Source organism: Eriocheir sinensis, unplaced genomic scaffold (assembly GCF_024679095.1).
Source record: "Eriocheir sinensis breed Jianghai 21 unplaced genomic scaffold, ASM2467909v1 Scaffold95, whole genome shotgun sequence".
Lineage (NCBI taxonomy): Eukaryota > Metazoa > Arthropoda > Malacostraca > Decapoda > Varunidae > Eriocheir > Eriocheir sinensis.
Genome location: NW_026112330.1, coordinates 640,001 through 657,500, shown reverse-complemented (window position 1 = coordinate 657,500; position 17,500 = coordinate 640,001). Strand labels below are relative to the sequence as shown.

The window sequence follows — 17,500 nt, the reverse complement described above, 5'->3', positions numbered from 1 at the left end:
AATATCTCAGAATCCACATCAGTTAGGAACACAAGATTCTAACACAAGATGCTCCTTTTTTTTGGTTTTCTCTCCTTTTCTCCGCTTTCCCTCCACCTCCCTCTACACCAAATTATTCCTCCACTCTTCTTCTTTAATTTGACACCAAGCAAGCCCCAAAAAGCCCAGCGACAGAGGAGAAAAAGCCTGGAATATGACAACTTTTCCTGCCAAATTCTGATTAAATCTCGAGAAACGGCCGATGGAAGGTCTAATATTTTTTGCATTTTCTCTCCTTTCCTCCGCTTTACCTCCACGTCCCTCCACACCAAATTATTCCTCCACTCTTCCTTTTTAATTTGACACCAAGCGAGCCCCAAAAAGCCAAACAACGACAGAGGAGAAAAAGCCTGGAATATGACAACTTTTCCTCCAGATTCTGACTACAGTAACTAATCCAGCCCTACTGCTACTTCTAACCTACTTACAAACACTACTTATAATAATACTTACGTTGACCTTTATGTGTCGGAAAATGCACTTGTCCTTGGCGCACTTGCCCGCCTTCCAGTAATGCCAGACTGTCTCGTTGCGAAGGGCCGCCGCGGGCTCATGGTGGAAAGGGCAGACGTCACCCTGGAAAATTTGGCGGAAAAGTCGTAAGATTTTCACGGATTGTGGTTGACTGTGGTGGGCTAGAGAGATGGTTGTGGTGGCAGTAGAAAGCCAAATGGTGGTAGTTTTTAGGGTGGCAATGGTGGTGATGTTGGTTGTAAAGGAGGTATGAAAAAAAAAAAAATGTTAAAGACTGGACTTACAGAAACTAATTTTTTTTTTCCCAGGTTTTGGTGGAAAAGTCGGTGAATTTTCATGGATTGTGGTTGACTGAGGAAGGCTAGAGGGATGGTTGTGGTGACAATAGAAAGCCAAATGGTGGTAGTTTTTATGGTGGCAATGGTGGTGATGTTGGTTGAACGGAAAGTATGAAAAAAAAGAAAAAAAATTAACGACTGGACTTACAGAAACTCATTTTTTTCCGAGGTTCTGGTGAAAAAGTCGGTGAATTTTCATGGATTGTGGTTGACTGGGGAAGGCTAGAGGGATGGTTGTGGTGGAAGTAGAAAGCCAAATAGTGGTAGTAGTAGTAGTAGAAGTAGAAGTAGTAGTAGTAGTAGTAGTAGTAGTAGTAGTAGTAGTAGTAGTAGTAGCAGTAGTAGTAGTAGTAGTAGCAGGTTACCTTAGAGCAGTAGAAGTAGCAGTCGGCATCCTTCCTCTCGCCCAGCATCTGCAAAAATGTTAATAGCTAAATAAATGAAGAAAAAAAAACAGGAAAAATATTTATAGGATGTCTTCAAACTTTGGCTCACAGCTCAACATCCGCTAGAGACAGAGAGAAGCGGATTGCACAGAGGGTTAGAGAAAAAACTAAGCTATGTACTGTAAAAATTTCATCCCTCTAACTCAACTCTAAAGTGGTCAAAAAGGCAAAAATCTGAAGTGATCTCACCCCCAAAAATCATAAAGTCCGGCAAAATGTCTTCATACTTTGGCCCATAGTTCGACACCCAGCATAGATAGAGAGAAGCGGATTGCACGGATGATTAAAGAAAAGACTAAGCTATGCACTGTAATTTTTTTTCCCTCTAACTCAACTCTAAAGTGGTCAAAAAGGCAAAAAAGTAAAGTCATCTCAATCCCAAAAATCATAAAGTCTGGCAAAATGTCATCATACTTTGGCCCATAGTTCGATACCTGGCATAGATAGAGAGAAGCGGATTGCACGGACGGTTAGAGAAAAGACTAAGATATGCACTGTAAAATTTTCATCCTTTTAACTCAACTCTAAATTGGTCAAAAAGGCAAAAATCTGAAGTGATCTCACCCCCAAAAATCATAGTCTGGCAAAATGTCTTCAAAACTTTGGCCCATAGTTCAACACCCGGCGGAGATAGAGAGAAGCGGATTCCACGGGTGATTAAAGGAAGGACGAAGCTATGCACTGTAAAAATTTCATCTATCTCTTTAACTCAACTCTAAAGTGGTCAAAAAGGCAAAAATCTGAAGTGATCTCACCCCCAAAAATCATAGTCTGGCAAAATGTCTTCATACTTTGACCCATAGTTCGACACCCGGCGGAGATAGAGAGAAGCGGATTGCACGGATGATTAAGAGGAAATACTACGCTATAGACTTTATAAATTTCATCCCTCTAACTCAACTCTAAAGTGGTCAAAAAGGCAAAACACTAAAGTCATCTCACCCCCAAAAATCATAAAGTCTTGCAAAATGTCATCATACTTTGGCCCATAGTTCGACACCCGGCGGAGATAGAGAGAAGCGGATTGCACGGCCAGTTTGAGGAAAGAATAAGCTATGCACTGTAAAAATTCCATTCCTTTAACTCAACTCTAAAGTGGTCAAATAGGCAAAAAACTAAAGTCATCTCAACCCCAAAAATCATAAAGTCTGGCAAAATGTCTTCATACTTTGGCCCATAGTTCGACACCCGGCGGAGATAGAGAGAAGCGGATTCCACGGGTGATTAGAGAAAAGACTAAGCTATGCACTGTAAATATTTCATCCCTCTAACTTAACTCTAAAGTGGTCAAAAAGGCAAAAAAGTAAAGTCATCTCACCCCCCAAAATCATAGTCTGGCAAAATGTCTTCATACTTTGGCCCATAGTTCGATACCCGGTAGAGATAGAGAGAAGCGGATTGCGCGGACAGTTAGAGAAAAGACTAAGCTATGCACTGTAAAAATTTCATCCCTCTAACTCAACTCTAAAGTGGTCAAGAAGGCAAAAAATCTGAAGTGATCTCACCCCCAAAAATCATAGTCTGGCAAAATGTCTTAAAAACTTTGGCCCATAGTTCGATACTCGGCAAAGATAGAGAGAAGCGGATTCCACGGACGGTTAGAAGAAAGGCTAAGCTATGTACTGTAAAATTTTCATTCCTCTAACTCAACTCTAAAGTGGTCAAAAAGGCAAAAAAGTAAAGTCATCTCAACCCCAAAAAACAAAAAGTCCGGCAAAATGTCTTCAAAACATTGGCCCTTAGTTCGACACCCGGCAGAGATAGAGAGAAGCGGATTGCACGGGTGATTAGAGGAAATACTAAGCTATGGACTATAAAAAATTCATCTTTTTAACTCAACTCTAAATTGGTCAAGAAGGCAAAAATCTGAAGTGATCTCACCCCAAAAAATCATAAAGTCCGGCAAAATGTCATCATACTTTGGCCCATAGTTCAACACCCGGGAGAGATAGAGAGAAGAGGATTGCACAGACAGTTCGAGGAAAGACTAAGCTATGCACTGTAAAAATTTCATCCTTTTAACTCAACTTTAAATTGGTCAAAAAGGCAAAAATCTGAAGTCATCTCAACCCCAAAAATAAAAAAGTCCGGCAAAATGTCTTCAAAACTTTGGCTCACAGTTCAACACCCGGCGGAGATAGAGAGAAGCGGATTGCACGGACGGTTAGAGGAAAGACTAAGCTATGCACTGTAAAAATTTCATCCTTTTAACTCAACTCTAAATTGGTCAAAAAGGCAAAAATCTGAAATCATCTCAACCCCAAAAATAAAAAAGTCCGGCAAAATGTCTTCAAAACTTTGGCCCATAGTTCGACACCCGGCGGAGATAGAGAGAAGCGGATTCCACGGACGGTTAGAGGAAAGACTAAGCTATGCACTGTAAAAAAAAAAGTGAAAAAAAATAGTCATATTTTGGGCTTTTTCTCCTCTGTTCCTGGGCTTTTCGGGGCTTGCTTGGTGTCAAATTAAAGAAGAGTGGAGGAATAATTTGATGTGGAGGGAAAGTGGAGGAAAGGAGCCAAAAATCCCTCACCTAGTCTCTCCTCTCGATCGTTTTGTTTACGTGTGGAGGAGAAGATCGGCGGCCATTTTGAGGTCAGCAGGAAAATGTTTAGGCTCGTTTTCTCTTATTTTTATTTGGAGTTTCTTTTACTGTTTTTGGCTGTTTTATTTTACTGAGTGTTTGGTTTTATTATTTTCTTGTTTTATTTGTGGTGTTTTATTCCCTATGTCTGCCTCCACCGTGTTTCAGGCGTCCAAAAGGTGAGTCTCGTCGCCGTGTTTTGTTTCAAGTGTTTTTTCGATATTTTTGTTTCTTTTTTTCTGTTTTTTCATCCAGTTATTTAGTTATTTACTTATTTTCTTTATTATTCTTCATTGGCGATTTTTACCAGGCTGATTAAGACCCGCTCTCTCTCTCTCTCTCTCTCTCTCTCTCTCTCTCTCTCTCTCTCTCTCTCTCTCTCTCTCTCTCTCTCTCTCTCATTAAATAAATAAATGTTCTTCTTTAATATATTATAGCCAACTGAGACGACCTTGTAGAGAGAGAGAGAGAGAGAGAGAGAGAGAGAGAGAGAGAGATATATATACGGGCGTTCTAGTCAATAATCTTCAGTACATCGCTGGCGTTCGTCGCGTCAAGACACGCTCTGCCGCCGCCCACACACACGTCCAGCCATGAAGACACGTCTGGCCCGGGAAAACACTCTGCACTCCCTGCTGCTGCTGCTGGTGATGGCGCAGAACTGGGCAGTGGACGCCTCGCGAGATCAGCGTTGCGTCGAGGATGCCATAGTGCTCGGGGAAAGGGAGGCCCGCATCACGGCCTACGGAAGAAGGGTTCATGATCATTATTTTTACCTGACCGTGTACCTGTGGCTCGAGGAAGGCTTCAGCGGCGTGAGTGTGCAGGCTCTCGCGAACACCGCCACAGGACCGGTGAGCATTGGCGCGTGGTTCCCCGAGGACATGTTCCCCAACGTCACCAGAGCCGCCTGGTGGTACTTGGTGGTATCTGTGTATCACAACAGAGACCATGTGGAGTTCGATGTACAGTTTGGTGATAGTTGGATGATATGTCACTCTTGGGTCACCACTGACAACCTACAGAGTGTGGAAATGGTGGGTTACGGCACCTCTAGAGGGAGAGACGACAAACCACCACGTGGCTGCCTCGATACACAATTCAACCGATCATTGCCCGATCCAGTACCCACTTGCACGGCGCTCCCAATCATCACACCAGCCACTACACCCACGTCCACTACACCCCCGCCCACTACACCCCCGCCCACGCCACTACCCACTACACCCCAAACCACCCCAGAAGCCACTACATGCCCGCCCATTCCAGTGGAGGTGGCAGAGATGACGGCAGTTTTGACTGTGGTGATTGGGGACATGTACCACACACTACAGCGTCTCGAAGCGGGTCTGAGTAAGTGTGTGTGTGTGTGTGTGTGTGTGTGTGTGTGTGTGTGTGTGTGTGCGCGCGCGCGCTTGGTGTGCTCATGTTAATTAACTGATAAGCAGGTAGGTTGGTAGTGGAGGTAATAACAACAATGATAATAATAATAATAATAATAATAATAATAATAAACACAACCACTATATAGTAACACAGTCCCCTCCTCCAGAAGCGGCCCGGGGTCCTGTCTGGCCCGGAACACACCACGCCCGGCCGCGTCCTCAGCCAGTCCGCCACAGCCCGGCCTCCACGAGAAATTAGGAGCAATCACAGCGCCCCAGGCCAGTCCACGCACTGCCCGCTCACTGCTTACCCTATATACACAGTTGTACTTGTCTCTTATGGTTCAGCATAAGGAGAAATTAGGAGCAATCACAGCGCTGAGCCATGCTTCCCGCTGTTGACGTCACTGCTTAAACTATATACACAGTTGTATCCATAGCTGGGCGTTATCGCGATAAGTTATCGCGATTCTTTATCGCTGATAACAAAATCGGGTTATCGGCCATCCGCTACTTATTTAAATATATATCGGTATCTTCGTTACTTTTGTAACCAAACTAGCGATAATCGCTACTTTTTTCCGCCTCTCAGAAAAAAAAAGTTGTTTCCTCCCTACTACTGTACATACGTGGCCCGGGCGCCCGGTGTTGTATGAAAAAACTTCGGGGTATGAAATATCTTCGATGAAGAGATTTCGTACTTATATCATCAACATTAAAACACTAGGTTATTTTTTATGTTACTCAAAAATCAATATATCAAAGAGAAAAATCATTTAACTTTGCCCAAAAGATGATTATTCACTGCCTCAAATTTGATATTCCATATTCGTTTGTGAGCATGCCATGGTATTGAAGGCACCCGGTGTTGTGTTATTGGGTGTCCCATCGTCAAAAGTTGGCGCTGTTTACAAACACTGGTCTCTCGTGAACTGCGTATGTTCAGACCAGCAAGCGTAGCCCTGTACAGTCTCACAAAGCTTTTTAACACATTAATAAAGAGTTACTGGAAGGCTGAATCAGACATACAGTACCACCATCCTCGCTGTTTCTAGAACGACACTCTGTACATATAAATACAACTGGAACAGAGTGTCGTTCTAGCAACAGCGGGGATGGTGGTAGTGGTACTGTATGTCTGATTCAGCCTTCCAGCAACTCTTAATTACGGTTAAAAAGCTTTGTGAGACTATACAGGTTTACGCTTGCTGGTCTGAGCATGCGCAGTTCACGAGAGACCAGTGTTTGTAAATAATAGCGCCAGCTTTTGACGGTGGGGACGCCAAATAACACAACACCGGTTCAGGGGTTTCTAGTATTACCGTCCACAGGCACGTGTCAACGTGTTGTTTTCAGGTTTTGTAAGTTTTTTTTTAAATACAGATAATGAAAATTTGAAATCATCTATGTTTTTTGTTTGAAATATCAATATAGTATCGTTTTCGCCAATCGGACTTATCACTAGCGAGTATTGGAATTGTGGATTTATATCGGGTATCGGGTATCGCCTTTATTTGTGTCTCCAGTTAACGAATATCGGTTATCACCGATAAGGTTTTCCATTATCAGTTATCGGTTATCGGGAGTAAGGTTTTCTGTTATCGTGCCCAGCTATGGTTGTATCACATATACGCCCCGTGATTGTCTCCATGTATCTCCCTTAAGGACAATAAACAGCCATAGAATATAGTGAAAGAAAGTGCTTCCCTTCCCTTCCCTTTCCTTCCAAAGACTTCCCTTCCCTTCCCTTTCCTTCCAAAGACTTCCCTTCCCTTCCCAAGACTTCCCTTCCCTTCCAAAGACTTCTATTCCCTTCCAAAGACTTCCCTTCCCTTCCCTTCCAAAGACTTCCCTTTCCTTCCAAAGACTTCCCTTCCCTTCCCTTCCCTTCCCTTCCAAAGACTTCCCTTCCCTTTCCTTCCAAAGACTTCCCTTCCCTTCCCTTCCAAAGACTTCCCTTCCCTTCCAAAGACTTCTATTTCCTTCCCTTCCCTTCCAAAGACTTCCCTTCCCTTCCCTTCCAAAGACTTCCCTTCCCTTCCAAAGAGTTCCCTTTCCTTCCCTTCCCTTCCAAAGACTTCTATTCCCTTCCAAAGACTTCCCTTCCCTTCCAAAGACTTCCCTTCCCTTCCCTTCCCTTCAAAAGACTTCCCTTCCCTTCCCTTCCCTTTTCAAGACTTCCCTTCCTCATATTTTCTCTCATAATCATGATCTCCTCCTCCTCCTCCTGGTCATCTCCCACAACACGTGTCTCGCTGGTTGGCGGAGCGGGGCCTGGCTGGGCCGTGATTGGCTGGCGGCGGCGAGCAACCAGAAGCGAGCCAATCACAGCAAGCGAGGCGACTGACAGGGGAGGGAGGCTGCTGATTGGCTGTTGGCGGGACGGGGGGGAGAGAGAGAGAGAGAGAGAGAGAGAGAGAGAGAGAGAGAGAGAGAGAGAGAGAGAGAGATATTACCTCCGCTAGACTGGAGAACATTTTGAGGGGACTCCTTGATCCTGTCTCTGAGTTCCTCTCATAGAAGCATCATCCTATTTGTCCTTGCAGCCAATACCTCAAGCTCCAGATCGCTGTGTTTCTTCCCGGCACATTGGCCGTATTTAAAGACACCATCGCTTCTCACATCAACTATTTCTAAAGGTCAAAGAGGGGAGCAATCGGGTTTTCATGAGTGTTTTTTAAGGTTCATGGCACAGAGGAAGGGTCACACTACCACCAGGGTCAAAAAACTACCCCTGGAAAGGCCTACAGCTCCTACGAAAGCCTTGTCAAATTATGTTTCTTAGGTTCACAGTACAGAAGAAGGGTCACACTACCACCAGGGTAAAAAAAACTACCCCTGGAAAGGCCAACAGCTCCTACGAAAGCCTTGTCAAATGTATGTTTCTTAGGTTCATGGCACAGAAGAAGGGTCACACTACCACCAGGGTAAAAAAAACTACCCCTGGAAAGGCCTACAGCTCCTACGAAAGCCATGTCAAATGTATGTTTCTTAGGTTCATAGCACAGAAGGGTCACACTACCACCAGGGTCAAAAAACTAATCCTGGAAAGGCCTACAGCTCCTACGAAAGCCATGTCATATATGTGAACTTGGGCGACGAAATGTTTTAAAATACGACCGTTTGCCTCGGGTCATTGGGTTTTATGGGTCGCGGGGCACAAGACTGCCTCGCTGGTGTGTAGGCTAAGACGAGACCTTCGTTGGATATGTTCGTCTTCATTTGTTTTAATATAAATTTAATATAAACTTTTGCTATTGCGCTGGACATATCAAAAGCTTTTGATAGGGTCTGGCACAAATCTTTGCTTTCTAAACTACCCTCCTACGGTTTCTATCCTTCTCTCTGTACCTTTATCTCCAGTTTCCTTTCTGACCGTTCTATTTCTGCCGTGGTAGACGGTCACTGTTCTTCCCCTAAATCTATTAACAGTGGTGTCCCACAGGGTTCTGTCCTATCTCCCACTCTTTTTCTGTTGTTCATTGATGATCTTCTTTCCAAAACGAACTGTCCTATCCATTCCTACGCCGATGATTCCACTCTGCATTATTCAACTTCTTTTAATAGAAGACCCACCCTTCAGGAACTTAACGACTCAAGGCTGGAGGCTGCAGAACGCTTAGCCTCAGACCTTACTATTATTTCCGATTGGGGCAAGAAGAACCTGGTGTCCTTCAACGCCTCAAAAACACAGTTTCTCCACCTATCCACTCGACACAATCTTCCAAACAACTATCCCTATTCTTTGACAACACCCAGCTATCACCTTCCTCAACACTAAACATCCTCGGTCTATCCTTAACTCAAAATCTCAACTGGAAACTTCATATCTCATCTCTTACTAAATCAGCTTCCTCGAGGCTGGGCGTTCTGTACCGTCTCCGCCAGTTCTTCTCCCCTGCACAGTTGCTGTCCATATACAGGGGCCTTGTCCGCCCTCGTATGGAGTATGCATCTCATGTGTGGGGGGGCTCCACTCACACAGCTCTTCTGGACAGAGTGGAGGCAAAGGCTCTTCGTCTCATCAGCTCTCCTCCTCATACTGATAGTCTTCTACCTCTTAAATTCCGCCGCAATGTTGCCTCTCTTTCTATCTTCTATCGATATTTCCACGCTGACTGCTCTTCTGAACTTGCTAACTGCATGCCTCCCCCCCTCCCGCGGCCCCGCTGCACTCGACTTTCTACTCATGCTCATCCCTATACTGTCCAAACCCCTTATGCAAGAGTTAACCAGCATCTTCACTCTTTCATCCCTCACGCTGGTAAACTCTGGAACAATCTTCCTTCATCTGTATTTCCTCCTGCCTACGACTTGAACTCTTTCAAGAGGAGGGTATCAGGACACCTCTCCTCCCGAAACTGACTTATCTTTCGGCCACCTCTTTGGATTCTTTTTAGGAGCAGCGAGTAGCGGGCTTTTTTTTTTATTTTTTATTAATGGCTACTTTTTTGTGCCCTTGAGCTGTCTCCTTTGCTGTAAAAAAAAAAAAAAAAAAAAAAAAATGATAAGGAGGTGCATGAAGGAGGCAGTGGCAAGGTTATTAAAGCCTCAATGGGTGCCTTGTAATGCAATCCTGCTAGACTAACTTGATCCTTCAACGCGCAACAAAGACGCTTTTGTGCACAGCTATCACGCGGGAACAGAGAGAGAGAGAGAGAGAGAGAGAGAGAGAGAGAGAGAGAGAGAGAGAGAGAGAGAGAGAGAGAGAGAGAGAGAGAGAGAGAGAGAGAGAGAGAGAGAGAGAGAGAGAGAGAGAGAGAGAGAGAGAGAGAGAAGAAGAAGAAGAAGAAGAAGAAGAAGAAGAAGAAGAAGAAGAAGAAGAAGAAGAAGATAGAAGAAGAAGGAAAAAAAGAGCAAAAAAAGAAGAAGAGGAGGAGGAGGAGGAGGAGGAGGAGGAGGAGGAGATCCCTCTCATTCACAGTTTGATATATTATTATTTTTTTAAGCAATTGAAGATAAAGTTGAAAAACATTTATGTTGAAAAAAAATATATATTGAGCAAACTCCGTGTTGATAAATTATAGGAAGGACACACACACACACACACACACACACACACACACACACACACACACACACACATCACCTCTCCCTGACCAGTGCTGAGTGTGTGTGTGGGTGTATATGTGTGTGTGTGTGTGTGTGTGTGTGTGTAGCACGTGACCCTCTGGCACACGCAATCAACATTGTTACGCGTGAAAACCATCTCACGAGCCGCAAGATGAACAACAAACATTTGAACACAGACTTGAAACACTAGAATTCAATGCTGCCGTTGACTTGACCGAGCTGCCGATTAGGTCATTAGTAGACCCTGGACGAGCATGTGAATTACACGATAAATCACTTTCATTGTCTTCCAGTGGTCGAGGTTGTCGCCAAGTTGACCTCTCAGTGAGTACAAAATAACAGCGTAACAGCAAACCTTCCTTTCAGTAGATATTACACAACGGGACGGTGACTACTAATGTTCACCTCCAAACAGGGACGAAAATGTGAGATATGTTTGCATGGATGGGGCAGTTATGGCCTCAGGTAGCCTCAGGAGTATAGGTTTAGGGAAGAAATCCTTAACTAAATCCCTTTCTCTCCTTCCCACCAACAGCTGGAGTAGGTAGGAAGACACCTACCGAACGGGCGCAAGCCACTCCCGGTGAGGTATATATGGGAGGTGAGAAGGGAGCTGAAGCCCTCCAAAGACCCTTCCCATGTCCTCACTAACCGTTTCCCTATTGTCTCACCAACACCGGAGAGTAGTTCAGCATTTTTAAGAAAGGAGACAAAAAAGTACCAGGTAATTACAGGCCCATTAGTCTAACTTCGGTTGCAGGTAAGCTACTTGAGGGCATAATTAGAGACAAAATTGTGAGTTACCTTGAAAGACACTCATTGATTGGGAACTCACAACATGGCTTCCGAAACAAAAGATCCTGCCTATCAAACCTATTAACCTTTTATAACGACCTCTTCACTGTTTATGACGTAACCAAATCACTGGACGTAGTCTATCTTGATTTCCAGAAAGCGTTTGATAAAGTCCCGCATCATAAATTACTTTACAAATGAAAGCAAATAGGTATTGACGGTCAAGTAAACCAGTGGATCGCAAATTGGTTGAGCAACAGACAACAAAGAGTAGTGATTGACGGATTAGAGTGGGCGCCTGTCACTAGTGGCGTCCCTCAGGGCTCGGTCCTTGGCCCAGTGCTCTTCATTATATACATCAACGACGTGGATGTTGGACTCAATAACCGCATTAGTAAATTTGCAGACGACACAAAGATTGGTAACTCGGTTCTGATTGACGAAGACAGGCAAAGCCTCCAAGAGGATTTGCACAAAATTTCAGCTTGGTCGGATAGATGGGAGATGCCCTTTAACGTAGACAAGTGCCAGGTCCTTCGAATTGGAACGAGGAATAAGAAGTTCGAATACGAAATGCGCGGCGTTAAACTCAAAAGCGTTCAATGTGTCAAGGACTTGGGGGTCAAAATCGCGTCAAACCTCAAATTCTCACAGCAATGCATCGATGCAGCAAATAAAGCGAACAGAATGTTGGGCTTCATTAAAAGAAACTTTTTATTCAAGAATAAAGATGTAATACTCCCGCTCTACAACAGTTTAGTCAGACCCCACTTGGAATATGCGGTACAGTTTTGGTCTCCCCACCATGCAAAGGATATTGCTAAATTAGAAGGTGTTCAGCGTCGGGCAACGAAAATGATCCCTTCCTTGCGCAACAAATCCTGCGAAGAAAGGCTTTCTACCCTTAACATGTTCTCTCTTGAGAAACGTCGCCTCCGAGGAAAACTGATCGAATGTTTTAAAATACTTAATGGTTTCACGAATGTAGACAGATCAACATTGTTTATGATCGATGACACTTTGCGCACGAGGAACAATGGCGTAAAACTCAGATGTAGACAAGTAAATTCAGACTGCACCAAATTTTTCTTCACCAACGTTATAGTGCGAGAATGGAATAAGCTTCCACCATCAGTGGTCCAGTGTAACACGATTGACTCCTTCAATAATAAGCTCGACCGTCACTTCCTTCAACTTAATATCAACTAGAGTAGAAATGCAACGTTTTGGAGTCTTCTGATTAATGTAAAATCACTTAGGTTTAAGGACAGACCACCAAGTCTGGACCATGGGGTCTGTATGGTCTGATTTTCTATGTAAATCTATGTAAATAAAGTGGTCAAAAAGGCAAAAAACTAAAGTCATCTCAACCCCAAAAAACAAAAAGTCCGGCAAAATGTCTTCAAAACTTTGGCCCATAGTTCGACACCCGGCGAAGATAGAGAGAAGCGGATTGCACGGACGGTTAGAAGAAAGACTAAGCTATGCACTGTAAAAATTTCATCTCTCTAACTCAACTCTAAAGTGGTCAAGAAGGCAAAAAATCTGAAGTGATCTCACCCCAAAAAATCATAAAGTCCGGCAAAATGTCTTCATACTTTGGCCCATAGTTCGACACCCGGCGGAGATAGAGATAAGCGGATTGCACGGACGGTTAGAGGAAAGACTAAGCTATGAACTGTAAAAATTTCATTCCTCTGATTCGACTCTAAAGTGGTCAAAAAGGCAAAAAACTAAAGTCATCTCAACCCAAAAAATAAAAAAGTCTGGCAAAATGTCTTCAAAACTTTGGCTCACAGTTCGACACCCGGCAGAGATAATATATTATAGCCAACTGAGACGACCTTGGAGAGAGAGAGAGAGAGAGAGAGAGAGAGAGAGAGAGAGAGAGAGAGAGAGAGAGAGAGAGAGAGAGAGAGAGAGAGAGAGATCCAACTCGCTATATATACGGGCGTTCTAGTAAATAATCTTCAGTACATCGCTGGCGTTCGTCGCGTCAAGACACGCTCTGCCGCCGCCCACACACACGTCCAGCCATGAAGACACGTCTGGCCCGGGAAAACACTCTGCACTCCCTGCTGCTGCTGCTGGTGATGGCGCAGAACTGGGCAGTGGACGCCTCGCGAGATCAGCGTTGCGTCGAGGATGCCATAGTGCTCGGGGAAAGGGAGGCCCGCATCACGGCCTACGGAAGAAGGGTTCATGATCATTATTTTTCCCTGACCGTGTACCTGTGGCTCGAGGAAGGCTTCAGCGGCGTGAGTGTGCAGGCTCTCGCGAACACCGCCACAGGACCGGTGAGCATTGGCGCGTGGTTCCCCGAGGACATGTTCCCCAACGTCACCAGAGCCGCCTGGTGGTACTTGGTGGTGTCTGTGTATCACAACAGAGACCATGTGGAGTTCGATGTACAGTTTGGTGATAGTTGGATGATATGTCACTCTTGGGTCACCACTGACAACCTACAGAGTGTGGAAATGGTGGGTTACGGCACCTCTAGAGGGAGAGACGACAAACCACCACGTGGCTGCCTCGATACACAATTCAACCGATCATTGCCCGATCCAATACCCACTTGCACGGCGCTCCCAATCACCACACCAGCCACTACACCCACGTCCACTACACCCCCGCCCACTACACCCCCGCCCACGCCACTACCCACTACACCCCAAACCACCCCAGAAGCCACTACATGCCCGCCCATTCCAGTGGAGGTGGCAGAGATGATGGCAGTTTTGACTGTGTTGATTGGGGACATGTACCACACACTACAGCGTCTCGAAGCGGGTCTGAGTAAGTGTGTGTGTGTGTGTGTGTGTGTGTGTGTGTGTGTGTGTGTGTGTGTGTGTGTGTGCGCGCGCGCGCTTGGTGTGCTCATGTTAATTAACTGATAAGCAGGTAGGTTGGTAGTGGAGGTAATAACAACAATGATAATAATAATAATAATAATAATAATAATAATAATAATAGTAGTAGTAGTAGTAGTAGTAGTAGTAGTAATGATAATAGTAATAATAGTAATAATAATAATAATAATAATAATAATAATAATAATAATAATAATAATAATAATAATAATAATAATAATAAACACAACCACTATATAGTAACACAGTCCCCTCCTCCAGAAGCGGCCCGGGGTCCTGTCTGGCCCGAAACACACCACGCCCGGCCGCATCCTCAGCCAGTCCGCCACAGCCCGGCCTCCACGAGAAATTAGGAGCAATCACAGCGCCCCAGGCCAGTCCACGCACTGCCCGCTCACTGCTTACCCTATATACACAGTTGTACTTGTCTCTTATGGTTCAGCATAAGGAGAAATTAGGAGCAATCACAGCGCTGAGCCATGCTTCCCGCTGTTGACGTCACTGCTTAGACTATATACACAGTTGTATCCATAGCTGGGCGTTATCGCGATAAGTTATCGCGATTCTTTATCGCTGATAACAAAATCGGGTTATCGGCCATCCGCTACTTATTTAAATATATATCGGTATCTTCGTTACTTTTGTAACCAAACCAGCGATAATCGCTACTTTTTTCCGCCTCTCAGAAAAAAAAAGTTGTTTCCTCCCTACTACTGTACATACGTGGCCCGGGCGCCCGGTGTTGTATGAAAAAACTTCGGGGTATGAAATATCTTCGATGAAGAGATTTCGTACTAATATCATCAACATTAAAACACTAGGTTATTTTTTATGTTACTCAAAAATCAATATATCAAAGAGAAAAATCATTTAACTTTGCCCAAAAGATGATTATTCACTGCCTCAAATTTGATATTCCATATTCGTTTGTGAGCATGCCATGGTATTGAAGGCACCCGGTGTTGTGTTATTGGGTGTCCCATCGTCAAAAGTTGGCGCTGTTTACAAACACTGGTCTCTCGTGAACTGCGTATGTTCAGACCAGTAAGCGTAGCCCTGTACAGTCTCACAAAGCTTTTTAACACATTAATAAAGAGTTACTGGAAGGCTGAATCAGACATACAGTGCCACCATCCTCGCTTTTTCTAGAACGACACTCTGTACATATAAATACAACTGGAACAGAGTGTCGTTCTAGCAACAGCGGGGATGGTGGTAGTGGTACTGTATGTCTGATTCAGCCTTCCAGCAACTCTTAATTACGGTTAAAAAGCTTTGTGAGACTATACAGGCTTACGCTTGCTGGTCTGAGCATGCGCAGTTCACGAGAGACCAGTGTTTGTAAACAAAAGCGCCAGCTTTTGACGGTGGGGACGCCAAATAACACAACACCGGTTCAGGCGTTTCTAGTATTACCGTCCATAGGCACGTGTCAACGTGTTGTTTTCAGGTTTTGTAAGTTTTTTTTAAATACAGATAATGAAAATTTGAATTCATCTGTTTTTTGTTTGAAATATCAATATAGTATCGTTTTCGCCTATCGGACTTATCACTAGCGAGTATTGGAGTTGTGGATTTATATCGGGTATCGGTTATCGGTTATCGCCTTTATTTGTGTCTCCAGTTAACGAATATCGGTTATCACCGATAAGGTTTTCCATTATCAGTTATCGGTTATCGGGAATAAGGTTTTCTGTTATCGTGCCCAGCTATGGTTGTATCACATATACGCCCCGTGATTGTCTCCATGTATCTCCCTTAAGGACAATAAACAGCCATAGAATACAGTGAAAGAAAGTGCTTCCCTTCCCTTCCCTTTCCTTCCAAAGACTTCCTTTCCCTTCCCAAGACTTCCTTTCCCTTCCCTTCCCTTTCCTTCCAAAGACTTCCCTTCCCTTCCCTTCCCTTCCAAAGACTTCTATTCCCTTCCCTTCCCTTCCAAAGACTTCCCTTCCCTTCCCTTCCCAAGACTTCCCTTCCCTTCCCTTCCCTTCCAAAGACTTCTATTCCCTTCCCTTCCCTTCCAAAGACTTCCCTTCCCTTCCCAAGACTTCCTTTCCCTTCCCTTCCCTTCCCTTTCCTTCCAAAGACTTCCTTCCTTCCTTCCAAAGACTTCCTTCCTTCCTTCCAAAGACTTCCCTTCCTTCCTTCAAAGACTTCCTTCCTTCCTTCCCTTCCAAAGACTTCTATTCCCTTCCCTTCCCTTCCAAAGACTTCCCTTCCCTTCCCTTTCCTTCCAAAGACTTCCCTTCCCTTCCCTTCCCTTCCCTTCCCTTCCAAAGACTTCCCTTCCCTTCCAAAGACTTCTATTCCCTTCCCTTCCCTTCCAAAGACTTCCCTTCCCTTCCAAAGAGTTCCCTTCCCTTCCCTTCCCTTCCAAAGACTTCCCTTCCCTTCCAAAGACTTTTATTCCCTTCCCTTCCCTTCCAAAGACTTCCCTTCCCTTCCCTTCCCTTCCAAAGACTTCCCTTCCCTTCCAAAGAGTTCCCTTCCCTTCCAAAGACTTCCCTTCCCTTCCAAAGACTTCTATTCCCTTCCCTTCCCTTCCAAAGACTTCTATTCCCTTCCAAAGCCTTCCCTTCCCTTCCAAAGACTTCCCTTCCCTTCCAAAGACTTCCCTTCCCTTTTCAAGACTTCCCTTCCTCATATTTTCTCTCATAATCATGATCTCCTCCTCCTCCTCCTGGTCATCTCCCACAACACGTGTCTCGCTGGTTGGCGGAGCGGGGCCTGGCTGGGCCGTGATTGGCTGGCGGCGGCGAGCAACCAGAAGCGAGCCAATCACAGCAAGCGAGGCGACTGACAGGGGAGCGAGGCTGCTGATTGGCTGTTGGCGGGACGAGAGAGAGAGAGAGAGAGAGAGAGAGAGAGAGAATACAAGGAATGGGGAGAGGAGTCAGATAAAGAAAAGGTGGATTATTATTATTATTATACATGAGAGAGAGAGAGAGAGAGAGAGAGAGAGAGAGAGAGAGAGAGAGAGAGAGAGAGAGAGAGATATATTACCTCCGCTAGACTGGAGAACATTTTGAGGGGACTCCCTGATCCTGTCTCTGAGTTCCTCTCATAGAAGCATCATCCTATTGGTCTTTGCCGCCAATACCTCAAGCTCCAGATCGCTGTGTTTCTTCCCGGCACATTGGCCGTATTAAAGACACCATCGCTTCTCACATCAACTATTTCTAAAGGTCAAAGAGGGGATCAATCGGGTTTTCATGAGTGTTTTTAAGGTTCATGGCACAGAGGAAGGGTCACACTACCACCAGGGTCAAAAAACTAATCCTGGAAAGGCCTACAGCTCCTACGAAAGCCATGTCAAATGTATGTTTCTTAGGTTCACAGTACAGAAGAAGGGTCACACTACCACCAGGGTAAAAAAAACTACCCCTGGAAAGGCCTACAGCTCCTACGAAAGCCATGTCAAATGTATGTTTCTTAGGTTCACAGTACAGAAGAAGGGTCACACTACCACCAGCGTCAAAAAACTACCCCTGGA

The 17,500-nt window shown here is 44.7% G+C and overlaps 2 protein-coding genes across 5 annotated transcripts in view; one reads left to right on the top strand and one right to left on the bottom strand.

Moving 5' to 3' along the window:
* Positions 1-497: 497 nt before the first annotated feature.
* Positions 498-17,500, bottom strand: part of LOC126995004 (uncharacterized) — a 49,038-nt gene continuing 32,035 nt past the window's right edge. For 2 of the 4 annotated variants that reach the window (XR_007749779.1, XR_007749778.1), the window contains exon 2: positions 4,384-4,623. Coding sequence is in view for 1 of the 4 variants with exons in the window: in XM_050854279.1 (XP_050710236.1) it covers positions 4,567-4,623; positions 4,670-4,900 (288 nt within the window). In the remaining 3 variants the exon portion in view is untranslated. Of the gene's footprint in view, positions 1,265-4,383; positions 4,624-4,669; positions 5,229-17,500 lie in introns of those variants that run through there. The other 2 variants (XR_007749777.1, XM_050854279.1) reach the window with 2 other exon arrangements.
* On the top strand, positions 13,171-15,040 carry LOC126995001 (uncharacterized). The gene is made up of 2 exons (XM_050854270.1): positions 13,171-13,930; positions 14,266-15,040. The coding sequence occupies exons 1-2, from the start codon at positions 13,171-13,173 to the stop codon at positions 14,355-14,357; spliced, it is 852 nt and encodes a 283-aa protein (XP_050710227.1). The 3' UTR covers positions 14,358-15,040.

What these genes read in the sequence shown, in the direction of transcription:
- LOC126995001 (XM_050854270.1), top strand. Translation starts at nt 13,171, where the DNA reads ATGAAGACACGTCTGGCCCGGGAAAACACTCTGCACTCCCTGCTGCTG. An exon ending in GCGTCTCGAAGCGGGTCTGA is followed by an intron (nt 13,931 to 14,265) that starts GTAAGTGTGTGT and finishes CCCCTCCTCCAG; the next exon opens with AAGCGGCCCGGGGTCCTGTC.